This window comes from Marmota flaviventris, chromosome 8 (assembly GCF_047511675.1).
Source record: "Marmota flaviventris isolate mMarFla1 chromosome 8, mMarFla1.hap1, whole genome shotgun sequence".
Classification (NCBI taxonomy): domain Eukaryota; kingdom Metazoa; phylum Chordata; class Mammalia; order Rodentia; family Sciuridae; genus Marmota; species Marmota flaviventris.
The window spans coordinates 128451658-128476998 of record NC_092505.1 but is presented as its reverse complement, the minus strand read 5'-3'; the positions used below and the strand labels follow the sequence as shown (position 1 = coordinate 128476998).

Below are 25341 nucleotides of genomic sequence, written 5' to 3'. Positions count from 1 at the left end.
TCTGAAAAGAGGAAGCAAAGGTCAATTCCAGGTTTTGAACCTGGGCTAAGGAGAAGACCTGTGATGCTATTTACTGAAATAAGAATGGAGGAGGGAATGCCTGTCCAGCTTTCAGGGCTACGCGACGAATTCAGAGCTGAGTGGTGGTGAAGGAGCCCAGGAGAAGTGGCGGGGCTAGGCCAGGCCGTTCTGGGTGTCAGGAGCTCAGAGGTGCTCACTAAAGACTTCAGGGTGGAGGGAAAGGGAAAGAGGGGAACAAGAGAAGGCTAAAATCTTACATCAGCCTTGGGGGCATCACAGGGCGTTTTGAATCCTTAGAGAAATTGGAAAAAAAAAAAAAAAAAGTCTATATGGGACCTAAGGGCACAAACAAATCCTGATTGACAATACATTCCTTCCTAAATAATACATTCCGGTAGAAAATCTAATCCTACAGAAAGGGGTTGACAAGAATGCTTCAGAAGCCGTCCCCTGAGAGCTGATTCAAGGTGCAGGTCTCCTTGATTCCTTCATTTAACTTTTTGTTTGTTTGTTTGGTTGGTTGGTTAGGTTTTTCATGCTGGGGATCCAACAAAGACCTCTACCACTGAGCCACATCCCCAGCCCCGCTGACAGGTCATACAAACCCAAGAGGGACCGTGAAGACTAAGGATGGCAGAATTGGCATTAAAAATGACCCCACCACACATTAGAACAATGCGCCAGTGAAATTGAAAGAGGACAGATATCAACTTCTACTTTGGGGTTTGGGGAAATCGGGCTTTGAGGAGCTCTGGTGGAAATGCTCCGGGGTTCAGGTTGACAGGAGGTTCGAAATGAGTCAGCAGCAAACACGGCGGGTCATCAAATGAGCAAATGTGCTAACAGACGAAAAGCCACAAAATCAATCTTGGGGACCACGATGAAAAGAATTCGAGTCAAACAAAGGAGCAGAGGGCCTCACAGGAATCTGAATTCATCCAGCAACATCTGGAGTTCAGAGTTCAATTCTCTTGTTTCATATTTTAAGATAGACACAGACCAATAGAAGCATTTCTGATTAGTCCACAAATATATCTGAAGCCTAAAGTGGGGTGCAGGGAACGCAAAGAGGGGAAGGCCGCAGTCCCTGCCCTTGACGATTACGTGGAAGCCATCTACCTGAGGAATGGAGGAAGGAACTGAAAACATTTAATCTGAAAAAGAAAAGGCTTGTGGGGATGGGGTGTGGGGGGAGGACACTAAATATCTGTAGGACTGCCAATGGAAGGGTCAGCGGACCCTGGGTGTTCCAGATATTAGAACTCAAGAGTTTTACAGGAATCGAGATTTAAACTCTTGGAGGAAGCAATCCAAAGATGGAAAGGTGACCTTAAAAGGTGACAATTTGGCCAGCCCTGGAAATAAGCAAGCAGAGGCTGCGATGATGGTCTGTCAGGAATGCCATCGAGGGATTGTCACGGGGCAGGGGTTTGTCTGTGGAGCTCTAAAGTCCCTTATAATTCTAAGACCCTAAGAGGCTTCCTGGAAGGAGCAGTGTGCGACTCCTCCCTTCTGGGGAACGGATGGAGGTCAGGTGTGAAGTTTGCATGTCATAGCCAAGGAAGGGCGGGAACCGCACCGGGAGAAATCAGCAAAGATGGCAGGTAGTTTCTAGAAAGAAAGTTCTGCTGCAAACCAGAGATTTTGAGAACTAGGATTGAAACAACACAGAGTAGGCAGTTTAGATGTGTGTGTGTGTGTGTGTGTGCATGCACGCATGAGTGTGCATGTACACACACTGGTGCACACGTGCATGTTATTACATACGTTGTAGGTGTTTAAAACTCTGGATATTTCATATATAAATCCTAGCTTCCTGCTTCTCTGGAAGAGATCTGTGTCGAGCCCCTTCCCACACAGTGGAGAGAAACTGGGCAGCAGCGCCCCCTATAGGTTAACATCGAGTTCTGCAGTGTACTTCCACCCCCACCTTTCCCTTGGGGTCCCTCATCCACATTCCCCATTTGGGTTTGCAGCCACAGCTGGGAATTTCAGCACAGTCCCCATTTGGGGATTCCCCAGCCTGGTCCTTAGCAGGACCTCAGTGATGTCCATTAAATGGTCCTCAGGTGAAAAGGAGGACAATTCAGGACAGCGATGAGGATGCTGGACCCCTTACAGGGATCTGAACTCCTGGACAAGCCTTCCCTAGAGGGCTGAGCTCCAAAGGCCCCAGGAGGGTGGCAGCCCATGAAGCCAGCTTTCCAGATGTTAGCTGCTGCGATCACTTTCATGTTAGGAAATTGACCCGGGAACAACCAACAGGGGTCTCAAAGTTATTGGAACAAATAACTTTTTAAACATTCATTGTCTGTCCCATAATTGGCCTTCCGGTAGTCTCTGTAATCTGATTGTTTTTTTTCTTTTGGGTCAGCCAGATATGCTGATTGAGTTCCTTTACCTGCAGATATGAAAATGAGCAGCCATTTCGCAAGGCAGCGGAAGAGGAAATTAGCTCTCTGTATAAAGTCATTGATGAAGCTAATTTGGCAAAGATGGATCTGGAGAGTCAAATAGAAAGTCTGAAAGAAGAACTTGGCTTTCTGTCAAGGAACTACGAAGAGGTGGGTGGCACCGGGATGGCAGGGTTGACCACAGGGACAAGGCGCTGGCCTGGCCATAGCCACCAGAACTCCTCTTGGCCTCTCTGCATTATTCACTGCCTGCCCAGGTCTGCAGGGGAAAGACCAGTGAAATACTATCAAATCCTCGAAGTGGGTCAGGTTTCCCTAGAAGTCAAAACTCAAATGGCTTCGGGAACCAGGATGCTACATAAATGAGGGAAGCCGCAGGTCTAAGCTGAGGAGAGAGAGAGAGATGGAACCTGTTTTGACTGAAGGGTGTATTTCCTTCCCCAAAGCATTCCACTCCAGATACTTTTTCAACCCTGTCTAGGATCAACAAGATAACTTTGAGCTCAGACCTAAACTGTGGATCACACACACTCATGAATAAAACTAGGTCAGATCTTTGAGTGACAGGACGAAAGGACACCTTCTACCGTCACTTGGTCCAGTTCCCCCAGCACTGCACTGACTCTAAATCACCTCATCACATTATTGTCTGGTCCACCATTTAAAGTTCTTCCAGTTAAAAGAATCCAAACCCACTTAACAACACTCCCATCAGGAAGTTCCTCTTTGTGTCCAACCTAAGCTAACCAGCCACTGTAAGCCCACTTCCTGCTGCTCCTATCTCCATCATTTCAGACCACGCTCTGACAGTAACCCTTTAGAGACTCCAAAGTTATCCTTAAATGTCTTTTAGCCTAGCCTGACTTTATGCCTAAGTATTCTTGCATACTTTCTTTTTGTTTTTATTTAGTTAGTTATGTATTTTGATTTTTGCTTGGGGCCTGGCCTTGTGGATATGGCCTTGGGCATTTGTAATGCCCAAGAAATGCACCCTTGGGAAGGGAACATGGTTCCTATGCCAGGAGGAGGAATAGGGACTTTGCCCGTCTCCATAAGACCCATGTTTGGCAGAGAGAAGCAAAAGTCCTGTGTGCGGGGCCGGCCTTCTGCTGGCTAGAATCCCATGGCTTTGCTTTTTCTCCTGGAACTTACCTGGGGTGTTCTTGTCGTTTTCAGGATGTAAAGGTGCTGTACAAACAGCTCGCAGGGTCTGAGCTGGAGCAAATGAATGTTCCCATGGGCACTGGTCTGGATGGCATCCTTGAGACAATCAGGATTCAGTGGGAGAGAGACGTTGAAAAGAATCGGGCGGAGGCAGGAGCCCTGCTCCAGGCTAAGGTAAGAGGCAGGGCCAGCATCCTGCACCCAGCCCCTCGCCCAAGGAGCCCAGGCAAACATGAAAGGCGTCATCTTGCAGGAGAAGAAATGCAATGGCTGAGCAGCAAGCTCAGTCTCATTTAACATGGAAAAAATACAAATTAACATATTAACTTTTTTTTTTCAATATTGGGGATTGAACCCAGGGGCACATGACCACTCAGCTATACCCCAGAGCTCTCTTCATTTATTTTTTTAAATCTTGAGACAGGGTCTCCCTAAGTTGCCCAGGCTGGCCTTGGACTTGCAATCCTCCTGCCTCAGCCTCTGGAGTCTCTGGGGTTACAGGCATGCACTAATACATGTAAACAATAATAATTTTTTGTGGACCTATTTAAAAGCAGAAGATGGTTCAAATGATAATCCCAGCAGGTATGCAGAAAAGTAGCTTTTTTGCTGGGTTATTGAAGAGCACAAACCAGTATAACACCCTTGAATAAGGGATTTGGAAATATATATCAAGAGCCTTAAAAACTCCATATCTACCAGCTGAAAAACCTATATCCTTAAAAAAAATAACTGAAAATATAAGGGCTGGGGTATAGCTCAGTGGTAGAGTGCTCGCCTAGCATGCACAAGGCCCCAGGTTCAATCCCCAACACTGCAATAAAAAAGAAAATACTAATAGTTAATGCCCAAATACACTCACTGAAGCATTATAAAAGTGAAAGGAAATGGGAGCCAAAGTATATACATGTTTGATAATAGGAGAGAGGCTAAGCCACAAGCTCACTATGCTGTGTGCCATAAGATAGAAAGCAGTCCTTAGGAATGGCATTTACAAAGTATTTACGAGAAAATGGGAGAATGTTCATGGTAAATGAGGAAACAGGAAAAAGCAGAATGGTATATTCTAGGGGCCAACAAGCTTTTTTGAAAGGACTAAATAGTAAATATTTCAGACTACAGAGGCTGAATGGTCTCTGTTGGAACTGCTCAGCTCCACTACGGTAGCATGAAAGCCACCAGAGACCAAGGGAGGGACAACCATGACTGTGTTCCAATAAAACTTTATTTACAAAAAAAAAACCAGGAGCTTAGCCCTGTTTGGTCTTCTGGTAGCCGTGTGTCCGTGCCTGGTATGTGCAATAGAGTAAAGCATTCAAGCAAGGAAACTGGGCCTCAAGAAACATTAACAGGGCTGGGGGTGTGGCTCAGTGGTAGAGCACTTGCCTACCCTGTGCAAGGCCTTGGAACCAAAAAAATAAAGTAAGCAAAGAGGACTAATAGATTAATGGTGCTGGCTGGGGTGGCACATACCTACGTCCCAGCAACTTGGGAGGCTGAGGTAACAGGATCTCAATTTGGAGGCTAGCCTTAGACAACTTAGCAGGAACCTGCCTCAAAATTTAAAAAATAACATTTTGGGCTGACGATGTCACTCAGTGTTAGAGCGCCCCTGGGTTTGATCCACAACATCACAAAAGAAGAAGAAAAGAGAAGGAAAAGAAAGAAAGGCCTATTAATGGTATTAGCAGTGGTTTTCTTGGAGTAACGGATTATTCTGACACTTGGAGTTATTTTTTTCTTTCTTGGTTTTGACTATTTCTCAAATTTTTCTTAAGCAGTAAGAATTATACTCAAGGGGGGGAAAGCAACTTTTATTAAAGTCTCACGAACAGCAAAGGAATTAACCAGAAAAATAGAATGCAGAAGATTGTTTTTGGCCAGGAGGGGTTACTGGGGATTGAACTCAGGGGCACTCAACCACTGAGCCACATCCCCAGCCCTATTTTGTATTTTATTTAGAGATGGGGTCTCACTGAGTTGCTTTGCACCTCACCGTTGCTGAGGCTGGCTTTGAACTCACGATCCTCCTGTCTCCGCCTCCCGAGCCACTAGGATTACAGACATGCACCACTGCGCCCTGTGCTAGAATATAGATGTTTTGTTCTTCCCTTCTCTGTCTCCCACCCATTCTTGGTGCTGAATTTTGAGGCAGAGGATGCAAAAAAGCAGAAGAGCAAGGAGAATGCAAAGGCGTGGGGACAGACGGTAGCTGTTTGAGTAAAGGCCAGAGGGCCACCTCGGTGCTCTGAGTTTTCAGTCAGAAGTTCTAATCCTGGTTCCCCAGCAGAATTATCTCAGAGCATTTTCCAAAACGCCGGTGCCTAGGCTCCATTCCAGAACAATTAAATCAGAAGGAGCGGAGGGACTTTGTGGTTTTTGCCAAGCTCTCTGGATGATTCTAACACGCAGCCAGGCTTGAGAATCAGTGATGGTTACAAAAGCCACCCAAGGAAACCAGGAGAGCCCGTTCTGTGCTTTCTTCTGCCACGCCCCCCACCCCTACCCCGGACCCCCAAGGACCAACAGGAACCAGCAATGATCTTTCCCAGTTCTGGAACACCACCCCCATTTTCACTAACCCAAGAAACATCTTATAATCCCCCATTCCTCCACCCCTTGGCCTTTTTTTTGATAACTTCTTTCCTTTCTGTTCATCAATTCCTTGAGCCAGATCACTACCAACACTTTCTGTGGCAAATGGTACCCAGCACCTCCAGAAAATGACCCCCCCCCATACACTTCTGCCCAAACTGGTAGCAGATATAGACCAAGGAGGTGAAGTGAGGCCAAACCATGGATTTAGCTTTGCCTCTTCTTTTAAGAAATATGTGATCGAATCCCATTCCCTCTTTTTAGAGGTAAGGAAACTTGAGACCCAGAGAGCACAGTTGACTTTCCAAGGTTCCACAGCAAGATGGTAGCACCAAATTCAACCCCCCTGGCTCTTAATGCAGGGATGTTTTTGCTTCATTGGTCTGCATGGTTTCTTTCCTAGCTCTGTTCCCAAAGCTAAATCCCAGAGGCCCAGTGGGATTTGCAATTTTACAACTGTCCCAGCATTGCTGGGATGTACGCCATACTGTAGTAGCCTTTTCTTTGGCAAAAGGCAGGGCCAACAAAATTATCAAAACTAAATCCTGCTAGCCAGAAGTAGTGGTGCACACCTATAATCCCAGCGACTCAGGAGGCTGAGGCAGGAGGATCCCAAGTTTGAGGATCAGCCTCAGCAACTTAGCAAGACTATTCTCAAAAAAAAAGGGCTAGGGGTATGGCTCAGTGGGTCAAGTGCCCTGGTTTTAATGCCTGATCTGAGGAAGGAAGGAAGGAAATCCTTAAATCCTGCCTACTATGAAAAAAAGAAAAAAGAAACTGGGCATTACTATTCACACCTCACCCCTTTGAGAATCATTACCAGTCCAACAGTAACTCCAACATTAATTCTGAACAGATTCATTAGTGTTTTTTTAATAGAGTAATCTGAAAGCTACATCTCAGAGAAAACAGACAGTTCTTGTTTTCGTTTGGCCGCGGCTGCCTGGGCCTCTTGCAGAGAGGCAGAGCTCAGAAAATATTTGCAGAATGAGTGAATTCCTCTGATCATCAACAAAGATCAGAACTGACAGCCAGAATTCCTCCAATAAATAGTTTTGTCAGCTGCAGTTCTGCCCTCGGCGGCTGACATTTGCCCGTCCTGAGCGTCTCTTGTCTGTTTCTTGGCAGCAGAGCATAAATGTGAAATGGCTTAGCGCACACACCGGCTTTCAAAAGCTTTTGTAAAGAGAATGCAAACATGCATTTAATTACCTTTCAGCCCAAGGAGGCTGAAAATTAATTAACATGATTAATTCATGTCTTAGTTTAAGTTCCCCCAGAAGCAGATCTTGAGACAAATACTGGAAGTGGAAGCGGTTTATTGGGAAGTTAGTGAGCGCAGGGAGGAGACCCACAAAATTCCCGGTAAAGGAGAAGCAGAGAGGGAGCCAACAAAGAGTGTATTATGAAAGCAGCTACCCCCTGGAGATTGGCGCATAGGCCCAGGGGGATTCTGGGAAGGGGTCTAGACTGCAGGAGGGGAGAGGCTGGGAGCTGGGGTATTAATGCTCTCTCCTGTCAGTCCTCCCCCATCTGCTAACAGAGTGACCTTTCAAAGGCTTCAGGGAAAGCTCTCAGACAGAGAGGCAGAATCCAGTGGGAAGCCCAGGAAGCACTAAACCTTGAGGACCTGAGGGATGAGGGCAGGTACCATGAGCACCTGCTGCAACCTATCTGCCAACTCTTTTCTGGTTTTTAATTGTTAAAACTAGTTCTGGCCAGAGTCAGTACAGTGACCACACTCCCTTCAGCCAGGGTGGTCTGGTGTCAGGAACCTCGGGGGTCCAGGATTCTGAGCTGTATGGTTCAGGGGTTGCAGAATCAGGCTGGTTCAGAGAATGCATGTTCCTGAAGTCTGGCTCTTTGTTGTGTATTTCCTGTGGTTTCCTAACTCCAGGTACTTAGTGATACTCAGGAACTTCAAACAATGTGCTCCTACTCTCCAGACCTCCTGTTTAGCCTTGTGAAAAAAGAAAGAAAAAAAAAAACTTTATTTTTCTTTTGCACATGCTCTATCACTGGACTACATCCCTAGCCCTTCATATATATATATATATATATGTATATATATATATATGCTGTAAATGGAAACAATATCTTTATTTTTTTTTAATGTGGTGCTTAGAATTGAACTCAGTGCCTCACTCATGCTAGGCAAACACTCTACCACTGAGCCACAACCCCAGCCCCTCTTATTTGTTATTTTGAGATGGGGGTCTTCCTAAGTTGCAGAGGATAGCCTCCAATTTGTGATCCTCCTGTCTGAGACTCCCAAGTTGCTGGGATCACAGGTGTGTGCCATCACCCCCAGTTTAAAACTTTCCCCCTATGCTCTCACACAACTTCTGACACTCCTCCTGCCAGAGGACAAAATTACAACTTTGTTTAATGATCCTAATCGCCTTTATTTTCAATTCCAGGCTCAGGCAACACATCATTTTATAAGACAGAATAGTATTGTGGTGAGCAGAGGAGGTTGGTTTTATAGACAGAAAAGGGTTGAAGAAAGCAGAAATAACAATAAAAAAGTAGATTGGTCCTTTCAAAGTTATTTTCCTTGGGAAACCGGACCTGGGAGACAGAACAATAGAAAAAACCACTGATTGGTAAGCATCAGGTAAAGATTAAAGCAGAGAGAAGAAATTCATTATCATGTGAATCAAAACTGGATGGTGTGGGGAAATTTGGCTGCTCTCTCTCTAATCCTGATGATTTCTCTGAAGGTCAGAAGCAGCTTAGTTTTAGCTTAATGAGGTGGAACTTTAGCGTGAGTGACTCCATTTTGATTTCTAGCCTGGTCTGTTGGGGGCGGGTGCAGGAGTTTCATCTAAAACAATGTCCTCCTGTCATTTCTATTTAACACACAAAACGTGTAGTCTCCAAATGCCAGCGGGGTGTCCCACAATTCAACTCAATTCTGACACCGGAGTTGCCATCAGGTCTCAGGAGTTAAGGGCTCAGTCCCATAAGAATGCCCTGTCGTCGTCGTCACAGATGACAGTCACAAGTCTGGACCTCTTCCACTAATGACCAGCTGTGTGTGGGACCAAGAGCCACCTTCCCAGCACCTGTTCCCCAACTTGGAAGTTCAAGCCCCCCACTTTCAGGGTTTTGTGCAGAACTCATTTCCTGGGTAGGATCCATCAGATCACCATCGTTGATTCAGTCTCTTTTTTTCCCTGGGACCAGGGGTGGGGCAGAAAGTTCCAATCTCCTCATCACATGAATGAATTTCCCAAGCCACCAGCATCCAGTCCTTAAGGGTAGCCCCAAAGACATCTCCTTAACCTAAACTCAGGTGTGGCTGAAAGGGGTTTGTTAGGAATGACTTAAGAAAGGACACACTCCTTTAACCTTTAACAACCTGAGCTATTTCAGGCCCTGGAGTCAAAAACTAATTATAACAAAAGATGCTTCCATGGCTTTCTTTGTTCTTTTCTTTGGCGCTAGGGATTGAACCTATGGCACTTTATCAGTGAACTACATCCTCAGCCTTTTTATATTTTATTTTGTGACAGGGTCTCTGCCAAATTGCTGAGGTTGGCCTGTGAACTGCCCCAGGCTGGTTCTTATTACTTAGGAAATCGTAAGGATTTTAAGAGTTCTGCCCAGGAGCCAGGGACAAAGCCCAAATAGGAAAAATATATATTTCTCATTGTATCACAACATCACACCATGGAATGCATTCCCAGGTCTGTAGTCAGGTGGCCTTAAGAAGACCACCTTGAGGCTGCATGCAGTGACACATACTTATAATCCCAGCAGCTTGGGAGGCTGAGGCAGGAGGATTACAAATTCAAAGCCAGCCTCAGCAACAGCAAGGTGCTAAGCAACTCAGTGAGACCCTGTCTCTAAATAAAATACAAAATAGGACTGGGGATGTGGCTCAGTGGTTGAGTGCTCCTGAGTTCAATCCTCAGTACCAAAAAAAAAAAGACTACCTTAAGTTGAGAAATCACCAAAGGTCTTGCTGTCATGCCTAGATTTTTAAACTGAGGCGTTTCCATTTTATGGAGGTACAAATAAAAAAGAGAAATCTAATGCTCTGCCTTTATGTTGGCTGTGTTGAGATATCTTAGCACCCTTCTTCCCTAAAACTTTAGTGGAACCTGTGGGCTCAGACAATCATTCCATCAATCATTGTTAAAAGGCCTAGCTGGGTGTAGTGGTGCACACCCGTAATCTCAGTGACTCAGGAGGCTGAGGCAGGAGGATCACAAGTTTGAGGCTAGGGAGACTCTGTCTCAAAATAAAATATTAAAAGGGCCAGGGATGTAGCTCAGTGGTAAAGCCCCCTAGGTTCAATCCCTAGAATCAAAACTTTTAAAAGACCTAAAATTCAGGAATAAAACAAATAACAGGGTGAGAACCATAAATCTTTGACATCTGAACAATAAACCTTTTCTGCTCATTCAATTCTCATGATAGGGCTAGGGATGTGGCTCACTGGTAGAGCACTTGCCTAGCATGTGTGAAGCTCCAGGTTCAATCCTTAAGACCACCAAGAGAAAAAAGAAACAGAATCAGTACAAATTCTTATGACAGCCTCATAAGCAGCAGCTATTTTTTTTTTTTTGGGGGGGGGGGTACCAAGGATTGAACTCCGGGGCACTGGACCACTGAGCCACATGCTCAGCCCTATTTTGTATTTTATTTAGAGACAGGGTCTCACTGAGTTCCTTAGCGCCTCACTATTGCTGAGGCTGACTTTGAATGGGAGATCCTCCTGCCTCAGTCTCCCAACCACTGGGATCACAGGCATACACCACCACGCCCGGCTAGCAGCAGCTATCTTACTTCCCATTTTACCAGTGTATGGAATGGGAAGGAAAGAAGGAAAGGAACAGAGAGCTCCTAGCTTTTCCATGTTTCTGCCAAGGTTTTCTTTCACAGAATGCTGCCATTTCAAAGGTCCATAGGACCAACAGGAAAATGACGCTCTGGGGAGCCAAAAAAGACACTTTCAAGAATATGATGCAAATTTCTTCTTTCCTGTGGGTGCCAGTTCGTGATGATGAATAGAATCTAGAATTTCTTCCAACTGACCTTTTTCTTAAAATGTGTGATCTTCCTGGAAACAGGCCACCCAGCAAGCTCAGGGCTTCCAAAGTCTCTGAATGAAGCTGTTTGGAATTCAAAAGGTTGAACTTCCCCACAGCTATGGCTGCACCCATGTGTTCACAGGAAGCCCTAAGAAGAATTGCCTAGCATTTCCATATTTGCTTACGTTGTAGAGAGCTTGGCAAAAGGGCCCCAGTTTACCCTTTTTTTTGGCACTAGGAATTGAACCCAGGGGTACATAGCCACTGAGCCACATCCCCAGCTTGTTTAATAGTTTTTATATTGATACAGGGTCTCTGTAAGTTGCTTAGGGCCTCACTAAGTTGCTGAGGCTGGCTTGGAACTCAGAAATCCTCCTGCCTCAGCCTCCCAAGATGCTGAATTACAAAGCGTGCAGCCCTGTGCCTGGCCCTTTATTTAGTTTTAAAATCATTTATATTTTTACTTTAAAGATAACACATTGACTTCATTCAAAATTCAAATGTACAAAAGTGAAAAGTAGCTTACAATCCAATTCTTTTCTTTGGAGTGAATTAATGTTATTTTCTTGTGTCCTTTAAGAAAAATTTTATATATATATATATATATATATATATATATATATATATATATCTCCACAAATTGTAATATTCAGACCAGATTGCTTTACAACTGTATGATATTATATCACAAATTATATCACTACAGATTGTAAGTCAAAACCAGCTCACTGCCTGTTTTTGCAAATAAAGTTTTATTGGAACACAGCCACACACACAGTCATTTACATATTATCTATGCCTGCACTTTCACTGCATTAGCAGAGTGAATGGTTGCAACAGAGACCACATGACCTGCTGAGGCTAAAATATTTATTCTCTGGTCCTTCACAGGAAAAGTCAGTGACCCCTGCTCTGGCTAATGGATGCCCCAGAACCCATTTAGCCTCTGTGCTGTTGATAGCATGCAGGTGGCCTCCAATCTTTTGCTGTTACAAGTAAGATTATACTTACTATAATCTATAATTTTGTACATCTATCATTTCCAAAATATAGCAATGGATCTGTTGGATAAATTCCTTGATAAGGAATTTCTGGCTTGAAAACCATGTGTCCTGGTAACTTTGAGAAGCAAGAGCCAAATTACCCTCTACAAGAGTTGCAACAATATACATTCCCATCAGAAATATTTGATTACCCTTTTCCCCACATCCTCACCAATATAGTACATATGCTATTTGCCAATATTTTAGGTAAACAATGCTTATTCATTCTATCTCTATTTTGTATTTCCCAAAAGGAAGGTGGAACATCTTTTTATATACTAGGCTTCATACATATTTGCTTCTGTATGTACTACTGGCTCTTATCTTTTGCCCATTTTTTCACCAGATTTTGTATTTTTTAATTACTGATTTGTCGTGGTTGGTCCTATGATATAAGTTGCATATATGTCCCCAGACAGTTATTTGTCATTTTTAATTAGTTTATGGTACTAAACTAGTTTTCAAGTCATAGGTTAGCCAGTGAGGAAGGGTTATTACAAAAATACTTTAATTCAGATTTCTCCAACAATTATTTTAAGAAGGAGAATCTATTCTTCTCCTTTAAGAAGGAAAAATCTATTCTTCTCCCTCATGGCTGAGCTTCTTCTGCTACTTTGATCTATATAGTGTGTTTTCTAACGACCCAGGCGGACTGGGAGTCCACAAAGCCATTTTCTCATCTGTATTTAGCAGCTTTCTCAAGAGGCTGAGACTTGTTCCTATGCCCAAAAAAAGAGCAGCTTCAACAGATAGGCAGTTCTTTTTTATTTTTTTCCCATATTTTTTAATAGGTGGCCAGGCAGTTCTTGTATAAACTCATAGAGAAAATTATGCTTGCCTACTAAGGCCAGCTGTTCTGCCAGTAATGAAGTTTTACCCAGTGAGACACACTCTTCTTTTCAATTCCTGCTGAGGAGGACTCGTGTCACCAGAGTAGACTGAATGCCATCCAACCTTTTCCCAAATAAATCCTATATCTAGCTAGGGGAGATCAAGAATATGTGTACTACCTGTCAACAGCTGTCCTTAACTAAACACATAACATCCCGTGACTGTAAAGTGATATTCAACTGCTGTAATAATTGTAACTGATCCTTCTAATTTGAAGATTTGGTCTAATTCCATCCCTGGTACATTCTCCTCTTCTTCCAGTCCCTAGCAGGTACCTGGCACAAACTGTAGACATTCAATAAAAATTGCTGGGCCTGGTGGTGCATACCTGGAATCCCAGTGGCTTGGGAGGCCGAGACAGGAGGATTGCAAATTCAAAGCCAGCCTCTGCAACTTAGCAAGACCCTGTCTCAAAATAAAAAAAAAAAAAAATAGAAAAGGTTGCGGATGTGGCTCAGTGGTAAAGCGACCCTGGGTTCAATTCATAGTTCCAAAGAAATAAAGAAAAGAAAAGAAAAAGAAACTGTCAAGCTTATTCTAGGTGTAATAAGCCATGTTAGGATCCCCTGGGGGGGGGGGGGGGACAGGGGAGAGGTTGCCTCTGAATACAAGGTACCCTCAATCTAATGTGAAGGTTGCTAGGGTAGGGACAAGAGGAAGGAATGGATAGAAAAGCCACTGTTCCCCAGGGCAGAAGGAGACACCCAGGAAAGCAGTACCATCAGAGCATTTCTTGAGCACTTAGCAAAGGCCAGTCACTGTTCTGTGCATTTGACAGGTCTAGATGGGTACTGCCATCAATGCTCTCAACTGCTAGGGTGAACTACACAGATCACAAATACGGAGGAATTCTGATTCATCGTTAGAAGGAGCAGGTGAGCCAGACATAGTGTCACCTACCTGTAAGTCCCAGCACTTAGGAGCCTAAGGCAGGACCATCACTTGACACCAGGAGTTTGAGACTAGCCTGGGCAACATAGTGAGACCCTGTCTCAAACAAAAACAAAACGAAAAAAGGGCTGGGGTAGAGCTTAGTGGTAGAGCACTTGCCTTGCATGTGCAAGGCCTGGATTCAATCCCCCAAACCACAAAAAAAAAAAAAAAAAAAAGTCAAAAATAAAAATAAACAAGAGGTATCTGTTGGGATATGAGCCTGGGGATGCCTTTGTCCTGAGGACTGAAGATTATGCCAGACTTCTCTCAGGATCTTTCCAAACCAACGTTCCCTTCTCTTCTGTAAGCTAAGACCAGGAGCCCCTGGGCCTCCAGGGGACCACTGCTTCCCCTTTGCCCGTGACAGGGAACACAGTGAGGTTAGTATGTTCTTGTGAAATCTGGGAAGTGCGTAAGAGCCCAGGCAGGCAGTTGCTTTCTGCAGCAGAACAACGTTCTTAGAAGGATGTTGTTCACCAGTTGCCAAAACCAGAGAGCTCCGGTGACTTGCTCAAACCCACAGAGCAACTGCTTGGGGGAAGGCAGAAGTCACCTTGCAACCCCCGAGTGCCCATGCTGGGTACAAGATCTGCCAAGAATCCACCAGCTAAGGTCCACTAGCATCTGGGACCTTCACCGCTCTCCCCACCCTCTGTTTCCTCCTGAGCATCCACTCTTCCCTAAGGCTGGTGGCACTTCTTCCAGTTCAGAGTCATGGCCAAGGCTGTTGGAAGAATGGCAAAGGTGGTCAGCAAAGTGGGGCAGGTTTGGAGATGGCTCTATTTCCCTTTTCTTCCTACACTTGTATCCCCAAAAGGCCAAATCTCAAATACTTGATTATGATTAAAATTTTTGAAATTTGAAAATCTTTATTTTACAATACACATATGTACCAGGCATGGTGAGTGGTGCATACCTGTAATTCCAGTGACTCAGGAGGCTAAGGCAGGAGGATCACACGTTCAAGGCCAGGCTGGGCAGATTAGACCCCATCTCAAAATAAAAAAATTAAAAGGACTGGGGATGTAGCTCAGTGATGGAGCATCTAGTCTTTAGAATGTTTTATCCCCCGTACTACCACCAAACAACATCATCATCATCATCATCATCATCATCATCATCATCATCATATCATCATCATTTGCTCTCCTGCCCCAGAAATATAGATGGAGTGCAAACATGAGCAGCTCAGCTCCTGCATAGAGGAGCCATGATTTCAAGCTGGTTTCAAAGGTTGGGGACCAATATGTTTGAATTTCATCACACACTCCACCAGCTGCCCTGAGTACCTACCTACAGGGTCCTGTACCCATCCTCAGGGGCTAAGATAGCACACCTACTACTTGATCCAAGAGAAGAAATCTGGAGGCAGTGGGTTGAAATGGAAATAGAAATAGAGTTATTATAATAACCAGAAAATATGAATCTAAAAATCCATCGGGAAAAAACAAGTACTTTTAGGTGAGTTAAAGCTACTACTCACTTGCACTCTGTTGATTTGAGGTGTGGGATACAATATTAGATGACATTGGAGCTCAGAGTGACCAAATGAATTTTTTTTCTCTCTTTGAGGATTAAACTAGAAGAAAGTCTGTCCAATGCTGGCAGGTCTTTAACACCTCTGTTATTAATCTCACCTTTCAACAAATAGAAAAATAGACCTAGAGACTTGGCAGTTTAGCAGACAATGGTGGCTAAAATGTAAGAGTATTGGTTTTTGATTTTATTAAGTTTTCAGTTATCTCCTATCAATGGCAGGTGAGGCTGTCTTATCAGTTTCTAGAACTTTGCTTCCATGGACCTGGTGTCACCTGAGAGTGAGAAATGCAGATTCCTGGGTCTGGCTCAGGATCTCCTGCTGCAGTCTGGCTGGGCAAAATAACCGGGAGGTGACAAGCAACTTGAAGGTTGAAGCAGGAACTGCTTTATTGCGGGAGAACTCAGCGGGAACTGAGCGAGAACTCAAGGTAGCAGGAATCCAAGGTAGCGGGGACCGCTTTATTGCGGAACAGCAGAGGTATATATACCTAACTGATTACACACAGCTTGACTCAATTAGCATCATCTAGATACAGCAGTCAGCCAATAAGGAATCCCACCATCGAAATGGCTCGGCGGCGTTGCCTCACAAACCACTCCTCCTGGCAAACTGCCAGGTGCCACCTTGACTTGATTTGCGGTCCCCAACAATCTCCTGCCTCAGAGCCTGCATCTTTGAGATCCCAGGTGATGCTCTTGCTCAATAATGTGTAAGAACAGAGCGATCCACCTAGTTTTAGGGGAAGGCCCCTCCCATTTCAAAGGTCTTCAATGGATGGATTGGCAGAGGCAGCAGCATTCAATACTGGTTGGAAGCCAAGCTCTGGGGTCCTGCTGGACTTGCCTCCTGGTCCTGTCCCTATGGGCCATCTGATCTGGAGCAAATAACTCAATCTCTCTGCACCACTGTCTCCTCGGGGACAATGAGAATAATAAGGGCATTTGCATTACAGGGTTGTCAAGGTTACATGAGAAAATAGACCTAAGGCTGTTAACATGATGCTTGGCCCAGAGTGAGCACCTTATGCATATTAATTAGCCATAGTGGCCTTTAGCTCCCAGTGGCTTTCACACACCCATTGGTTGGCTATTGTTACTTTTAACATATGCAGCCATATTTCCATGCTTTTAAGCTTCTAAAAAGCTTCTATAATCATAAAAAAAAAAATGGATGCCCCGGAGTGACCCAGGAGGTACTCATACAATTATCATTCTTCTTTGACTGTCGCCTGCATTCTGTGGGCAGGGAGACTTTGGGGGACTGAAGGATGGCCATTGGCTGACCAGTAGAGCTGGCCCCACCTCTGCTCTCCTTCAGCCACTCCCAGGCCTTCAATGGTCACTCTTGGGAGCTCTTTGAAGCCTTTGAACAGCAAGAGCTGGAGATACTATGACTGAGATAAGAGCCTCTCAGTGTGGGGTATCTCAGCCAGGCAAGGAGATTGGACTATTTTTGTATTCTATAAATAATGTTCATATGTGGCAAAAGAAAAAAGTAGTAAATTCAGGAAGTCAGTAACCTAGAGGAGAAAATGGGATTTTTCCCCCTCCCACATCATTGACTGGGAGACAGTCCATCAGACTGCATTGAAGAAAATGAGGGGGTGAGCTCTCATTTTTCACCTTTTCCCAGCAAAGAGGACCCCAGGAATCTGCATTTCTCACTTCTTGTTTTCATAGTTGGTTTTCACAAGGAAACAGAGACTATCAGATTAATGGAGATCAGGATGGATGATCCCTTATCTAAGGACGATGTGGGGGCAGCTGGCACTGTCTTCTGGAGCTGGAAGGAATGACAGGTTGTCTGAAGGACAAATTGGAAGCGCTCTCCAAAAATCACAAATACATGCCCTTTAAGCCAGCAATGTAACCAGAGAAATGCCCCCTCAGAGAGACATACCTTGGGGTGTAAAATGAGGAATGGAAGGTAATTCTTTGCACCATTGTAATGGGGGAAATTTGGAAACAATCTAAATATCCATTAGTAAGGACTTTTAAATAAATTACAGTTCTTCCAAACAAGACAACGCTATGCAGCCATTAAAAAGAATGTATTCTGGGATGGGGGTGTAGCTCAGTGGTAGAGTGTTTGCCTCATGTGTGTGTATGTGTGTGTGTTTGTGTGTGTGTATAATTTAAAAGAAAATAATGTAATCTATCTCTATAAACTGATGTAGAATAATTCTCAAGATGTAGTAAGTACTGTGCTAAAGCAAGGGAGGGAGTGATCCATATTTATTTTACAAATACAACCATGCTCCATATAACAATATTTCAGCAGATGATGGACCCAATATGCAATGGTGATCCCATGAGATTATCTCACCTAGTGACATCAAAGCCATCTTGGTGTTTGTAAGGGACATTCTGTGCTGTTCACACAACTGCATAGATTGATGTCACATTACTCAGGACATATCCTCATCATTAATCAACACATAACTATATGAAATACGGCTGGAAGGAGGTGAGAGAAATGGGAAACAGGAGAACTGTTTAATTAGGGCACAAGGAGAAAAGGAGATTGTCTACCATCTAGTCTTTAGAAGGTTATTTCGTTTGCATTCTATGTCTAAACTAAATAGAACTTTTTTACGTACTGGTGAGGAAGCCAGTAAAGAAGAGGGATTTGTTGTTGGTGGTGGTGGTGGTGGTATGGGGATTGAACTCAGGGATGCTTGACCACTGAGCCACATCCCCAGCCCTTTTTAATATTTTATTTAGAGACAGGATTGCTAAATTGCTTAGGGCCTCATTAAGTTGTTAAGGCTGACCTTGAACTCACAATCCTCCTGCCTCAGCCTCCCAAGCCCTTTGGATACAGGCATGCCCCACCACACCCCGCTGAGGAGGGGGATTTTTAAATTGGACAGGGTGTTTCCTCTGGTTAGAGGCAATCAGGGGATTAGGAAACCTGGGAAGGGAGAGGGATCCAGGCTCCTGACTCATCCTTGCTCACCCTGAGACCTGCCTCTCCACAGCAACACACAGAGGTGGCCTGCGTGTCCCAGACCCAGGAAGAGAAGCTGGCCGCTACCCTCAGGGTAGAGTTACACAACACTTCGTGCCAAGTCCAGAGCCTCCAGGCCGAGACGGAATCCTTACGGGCTCTGGTAAGTGGCCAAGAAGAGCCCTGGCATTGCTTGTGTTAATTATAACTCTCGACTGACAGACTTTAATCATGCACATGGGTCACGGTTTGCAAAGGAATCCCATCTCACGGTACACGACTTTGGAGTCTGAAAGGTCTTCTGACTCCCAAGGATCATCAAAGATTGAATCCTAACAAGTACAGTGGACACCGTAGTGCCCACCAAGACATCCCTTAGTAGGATGCTGCTGGGAATGTTGGTGGCTAACACCCACAGCTGCCCCTTTTCAGCAGCCTCATCCCCAGAGAATGGCCATTCATCAGACAGAAGGATCCTGACCCCAGAGGTCAGGATTGACCTGACCTGACAGGGGGGTGTAAAAGCCCAGCCCACTTGCTCCAAGGTGGAAAGGTTCACACTCCAGAGCTTTCCAGCTGAGCCAGGTCCCGACTCAGCACCTTCCCCTTCCCTGTTCTGCTTTCCTCTCCCCTCCTTTTCCTGAGAACAATCTGTTATTTATAGGAGGAGGAATGACAGGTTGTCTGAAATTCCAAAATCCTTGTCCCAGGCTCTAGTTCTGAAGAACTCAGCCTAAGACCTGCTCCCAGACTCATTGTGCTCTGCAGGCGGGACTCTTGCAGTTAATTAATTTTTATGAAAGTCATTATAGTCAGTCCTCTGTACCCACAGGTCCCACATCAGTGGATCCAACTAAACCTGGACTGAAAATATTCTGAAAACAAAAATTGCACCTGTACTGCATATGTACAGTTTTTTTTTCCTTGTTGCATCCTAAACAATACAGTATAACAAAAATGCACAGAGCATGTACATGGGTTAGGGATAAAAGACAGGAGGGTTGCATAAGTTATATGCAAATATGACACCATTTTCCTTAAGGGACGTGGGCATCCACAGATTTTGGTCTCCCCAGCTGTCCTGAAACCATCCCCCTGCAGACACCAGTGGCCACCTGTGTTAATAATGCTGCAGTCCCCAAAGGACTGAAGTTCTATTGGGGTGAGTCAGGCATAGCTCCTCCAAGGTGCCACTTCCGGGAGCCCTTGTATTGCTCTACTCTCAAGCACTGTCGGTGCACGTCCGAGTGTGTAAAGGAGTTGGTGCATGTGATCCTCGTGCAGCTGAGAGGCTCTGGAGTCCAGCAAGGCCAATAACAGGATCTGCGTCAAGGCAAGGGGATGCGAGGAAAGGATCTGAGGGCAGCAAAAGCAAGAGTAACGAATCAGCCAGGTGTGCTCCACCGCTCAGCACCTATGTAAATGGCCAATTCCTGCATCATATTTTCCCTTCTGCAAGACAGGGGTGAAGTCACGATCCACCCACTTCTCAGTGTTTCCGGGAGGATCCCATGAGAGAATGCACATGCACGTGCTCTTCCTACTCCACGCCTCACATTGAAAGACGTATTAGATTCCTAGAACTGAACCAAGTGCTTTGAGGACACAAGACTAATTAGTCCCCAAGGGACTTCAGTGGAGGAACTGATATAACCCCAGAAATGAGAGAGCTCGGCATGGAAGTGGGTGGCAGGTAGGGTGATCACCCCCACGTGGGAGGGAGTCAGCCGCAGGCCTCCTGGTCAGTGTGGCAGAGAAGGTAGAGATGGGCGGAGTTAGGGCTGGGGTCTGCAGGGCTCCATGCACCACGGCGTCCACCTCTGACTCTACTTTTCTAGTAGGTACAGCAGTCCTATGGGATTGGGGACTGCTGCTCAGATGCTAGAGGGGGTGTGGCTGTGTGACCCCCTCTAAGCCTCAAGTGAGGGTCTACTCTGTTTGGCATATCTATCTGGTGGCTTATGACAATAGGGAATCATTTGTTCCCTCCTCCTGTGATTTAGGCAGAGTTCTGCGGGGATAGCTCTTCTCTGTTCCAAGGGCACCTGTCGGGGCTGGGACACCCAGGAGTGGCTTCTTCAACTCACATGTGTGGTGGTTCGGTTACGCATCTCCTTCTCTAGCTGTGTGACCTCTCCGGGTAGCTAGCTGGGGTCTCTCATCTCATAGAGTCTCAAAGCCTCAAAAGTCTACTTGGACTTCTGATGTGGCATCTGGCTTCCCTCAGAGATGGAGCACAGAAGCTACCAGGCCTCTTGACACTTGGGTTTCAAAGTCCCTGAATATGGCTCAGACCCACATTCTCTTGATGAAAGCAATGACAAGACCAGCCAGCTCCAACAGGAAAGGAGATAAACCCCCCTCTTGATGGAATAGCAGTGACAAGGTCACATTGAGAAAGACCGTGTGGGATGGTGATAATGGTAGCAGCTGCCTTTGGAAACGTGATCCACTGTAAGATCAGAATAGTAATTTACCTCATGAAGTGACCAGAAGGATTCGTTAGGTAATGCATGTCAAGCCCTAGTGCTGTGCCCAGCACAGAGGGGTCAGTCAATAAATGGCATCTATTATTATTTATCATATAAAATTATAACTAATAGTTCAGTTACCCCGAGTTGGCATGATCAGCCACCCGGTGACCTCATTTAGACCCTTTGGTCCTAACTTTTGGGACAAATGTGCACCCCAAGTCCCCACTGCCCACCTAAACTTCAGATGGCCATGCTGGCTGGACTTTCAGTCCTCTTTGCCACAAATGCAAGCCCCAATGCTGCAGACTGAAGTCTACTCAACATTCACTAAACCAGGACTGGGAGGAAGTCAGGCACAAAAGCCACAGACAGGTGCCATTTTGCTTTCTGGAGGGTTTAGAAATCCAACAAGTCCCTTCAAGTCTCCAGAGACCTGGGGACTAAGTGATCTTCTGTGAGTTCAGTCCCCTGCTGCGGAGCTGTGGATGAGGTGAAGCAGAAGAGACAGAAGCCCGGACCTGGGCTCTGGACACGCACTGTGCTTGCTGTGTGGGGAATGTTCACAGAAGCAGGGAGATGAGCAAAGAGGCCACTAAACTGACCCCAGGAGAAAGGTGATCCTGGGTCCTGGAGTCTGGGAAGGAGAAGACACAAATGTGAAAATCTCCCAGCCCATACAGGAGGGAAGCCCCAGAGAGAGTGATGATTGCATTTCCAAGGGAAGAAAGAGCTTTGAGCTCCCACTGATTCAGAACCCAGGGGGCCAACAGATTCTGAAGGAAACCACAAGGCGCCATTTGGAATACCTTGATCTGAGGTCTGAGAATATATGTCCAGGAAGAAGTTCAGTACCGCCCACAGCTGGGGGGACAGGGTGCCAGAGGTTCCCAGGCAGGAGTCATCAGCCTAGGGAAGACCACTAAAATTTCAAATGAGGTGAGAGATCAACCAGCCGCACCCCAGGCTGGTGGCTCAGAGGGGGTGGGGCTCAGTGAGAAGCCCACAGTGAAGGAGCTGGAACATGCTACTGAAATACTAGAAGGAAATGCTGAGCGTGGAAGGCCAGAGACTCCATTCCAACTGCAGTGATCTGGGAGAGGGCGCTGGAGGACACCGGTTCTAACCTAAGGATGGATGGCCCGGCCTCAGGCACTAGAGGGCAAGGGCTCCTGCAGGCATTCCAGGAAGAGAGGAGATTTTTCTTTGAAAAACATCCTGTGAGTCCTCCTTCTCTCTCCTTTCCTTCCTCTTTCCCCCACCCCTGCCTTTTTTCCTTTCTTCCCCCTCCTTGCCATTAAATATATATATATGCACAGATAGATGGACAGACAGATCGAGTCACGCTAAACCAAACCCTGGCCTCCTGACAATTCTAGATTTTTCCGTGAGTCCACGGAGACGTTTGCCCATCAGTATCCAAACAGTCAAGGCCATTGTCCTGAGGACTGGGCAGCCCAACCCTCCTCCCGCTCTGCACCCCCGCCCCTCCAGGACCCGGCCTGTCCGCCCTGGGCGTGAACCAGGTTGCTCTTTCGTAGAAACGAGGCCTGGAGAACACCCTGCATGACGCCAAGCACTGGCACGACATGGAGCTACAGAACCTGGGCGCCGTGGTGGGCCGACTGGAGGCCGAGCTCCGCGAGATCCGCACGGAGGCCGAGCAGCAGCAGCAGGAGCGCTCGCACCTGCTGGCCCGCAAGTGCCAGCTGCAGAAGGACGTGGCGTCCTACCACGCCCTGCTGGACCGGGAGGAGAGCGGGTACGTGGCGGCTCCTCTTCACGCACAGGGAATGCACATGCGTGCATTAAACATTATTTTTTTCCCCAAACTTTATACCAGTCATTAAGGGTGTGGTGGCACATACCTGCAATCCCAAGGGCTTAGGAGGCTGAGGCAGGAGGATCTCAAGTTCAAAGCCAGCCTCAGCAATTTGGAGAGGCCCTAAGGAACTCAGCAAGGTCCTGTCTCTAAATAAAACGCAAAAAAAAAAAAATCTGGGGATGTTGCTTAGTGGTTAAGTGCCCTGGGCTCAATACCAGTACAAAAAAAGGAAGGAAGGGAGGGAGGGAGGATGGATTAAGATTAAAAGGAAAAAAAAATCACTTGGGAGCTCCCTCCATCCACACCACACTCACATTCCCACTCCCATAGTTTAGCTGTGTTCTTGCAGGATTTTTCTATTCACACTCATATATTTTTTCACATATACATACATGTATATTATATATGCATGTGTAGATGTATATGTACTTTTGTGTGTGTGCCCCTGGGAATTGAATCCAGAGACCCTATACCACTGAGTTAACATCCCCAGTCCTTTTTATTTTTTTTATTTTGAGAGTCTCCCTGTTTATTTCAGAGTCTCAAAAATAGGGGATGTAGGCTGTTCAATGATTTCACTAAGGACTCCAGCTCTTTCCATCTTTCCAACATAACACAATATCTTGGCTTTTTTTTTTGGTCTTCATCTTTGTTACCCCGTGGTTGCCCAAATGCCTGCCACAGCTCCAGACATCACATCCTTATTCATGGCCAAAAGAAGAGAGAGGGAAGAGGCAGCAGCAAAAACTCTTACCCCTGAGTGGCTCTCTCTTTTTATCAGTGAAGAAAAAAAAAATTTTTTTGAGAAGGTGTCCAGCGAAGCTGTTCATGTTTCCATACCTACCTGCAAGAGACACTAGGAAGGCAACTGGCTATTCCAGTCTTGGTAGTGAAGGCAGGCCAGGCACTGGGAATGGCACTTGGGCTGGCCAGCACAGGGTCTGCCATCATCACATGCCCCACACACATGAATACATGAACACATATGCAGTCTTTTCTTAATAGATAAGGATTCCAGAGTCATCCACGTCAGTGTGGGGCTTAGCTCCATCCCAAACTCCCTCCAGAAATCCAGGACTTTATTTATTGATTGTTTTCATAGTTCTGTAGCCTCCTATGTCCCTCCAGGGTCCCATATATTGGAAAAAGGAGCAGGACAGAAGCTCTAAGGGACAGTTAGGGATCATGCAGCTCACCGCCCCCCTCCCCATAAAGAGAATGCCCAGGCCCTGGCTGGAAGAGATGGGTGAACCATGACATGCAGGGGAGAAGCAGAACCAGGACTAGAGCCAGGTCCCCCGGTCACTCCAGCAGTGTGTCAGCTCTGCCTTGGGAGGGAAATCAAGAGAGCCACATGGAAGTCACCTAACCTTAACCCACAGGCTCCCTTCCAACCATCTTCTCATCGAATGGCTTTCTTGGGGTTATAAAAGCCAGATGTTCCTAACAAAGCTAATTCTTTCGAATGCCTGTGAACATCTGAGTAAATACACAGAGTCATTTTAGACAAACACCAGGAGTAGTGAGTAAGGCTGAATCCACTCCAGGAACGTGAAGTGCTCCACTTGGTGAGTGCCTGCCCTGCCGCCTGCGAAGCCCTAACTCCTGTTATCTTCATTTCTCCCCCCAAATCCTCCAGGACTGCATCCCATCATCCCCACTGTACAGACAGGAAACAAAGTCTCAGAGAGGTTAAATCATCTGCCCCAGGTCACACAGCAAAAGGCCATGGAACAGGGATTTAAAACCCAGCACAATTTTTCTAAATTCTTTCCCATCTGCCTTTCCCGTAATCCTATTATTGTGATAATGTTACCAGTGTGCTTCACCGATGGCTTCTGATTCACATGTGTTTCTTTTCAGCTAGTGGAGAAACTTCCTCCTGTACTTTCTCACCAACTGAATGGATGCTGCTTGGGGAGTTCCAGTTCCTGCTGGATTCTCTAGTTGGTTCAGTGAGAGCTGAAAAATCTTCCTGGAAATGGAGGGGGGCCGTCCTTCTGATTTCATTTAAGTAGCCTGTAGCTTGAGCAACCTCCCTGGTCCTTCTCCAAATAAATGCTTTGTGTGCAGCCTCTAGTTCTGCCTCCTGGGTTTAATCACCAGTGGGTGGACGCATCACTTTTCTTTTTCTTTTTTAAAACCTGTTGATGCTTGGGATGGAACCCAGAGCTCTGAGCATGCTAAGCATTCACTACTCTACCACGAAGCCACACCCCCAGCCCAGGGAGCCATTCTTGCAGGTTTCTGGAAGGTTCTTTGAATGTGATACCATCTGCCTCCTCATCAAAGGTCAACCATTCTTGGGTCTATCAACATCCAAGGGCTGCTTGGGCAAAAGTCATAGCATGCAGAGGGCACAACGGGGTGGAGGTGGGGGCAAAACACCCCCACTTTTGCTGGAGAGGGATTAGCCCAGTGCTTGATTGCATGTGTCATGATGACGGGTGTCA

The 25341-nt window shown here is 45.8% G+C and overlaps 1 protein-coding gene across 1 annotated transcript in view; it reads left to right on the top strand.

Moving 5' to 3' along the window:
• Bfsp2 (beaded filament structural protein 2) overlaps positions 1–24935 on the top strand; it is a 62817-nt gene extending 37882 nt beyond the window's left edge. The window contains exons 3-7 of the mRNA XM_027933998.3: positions 2429–2585; positions 3612–3773; positions 18624–18755; positions 22605–22825; positions 24752–24935. Of these exons, the coding sequence (XP_027789799.1) occupies positions 2429–2585; positions 3612–3773; positions 18624–18755; positions 22605–22825; positions 24752–24755 (676 nt within the window). The 3' untranslated portion in view covers positions 24756–24935. The remainder of the gene's footprint in view (positions 1–2428; positions 2586–3611; positions 3774–18623; positions 18756–22604; positions 22826–24751) is intronic.
• The last annotated feature ends 406 nt before the right edge of the window (positions 24936–25341 follow it).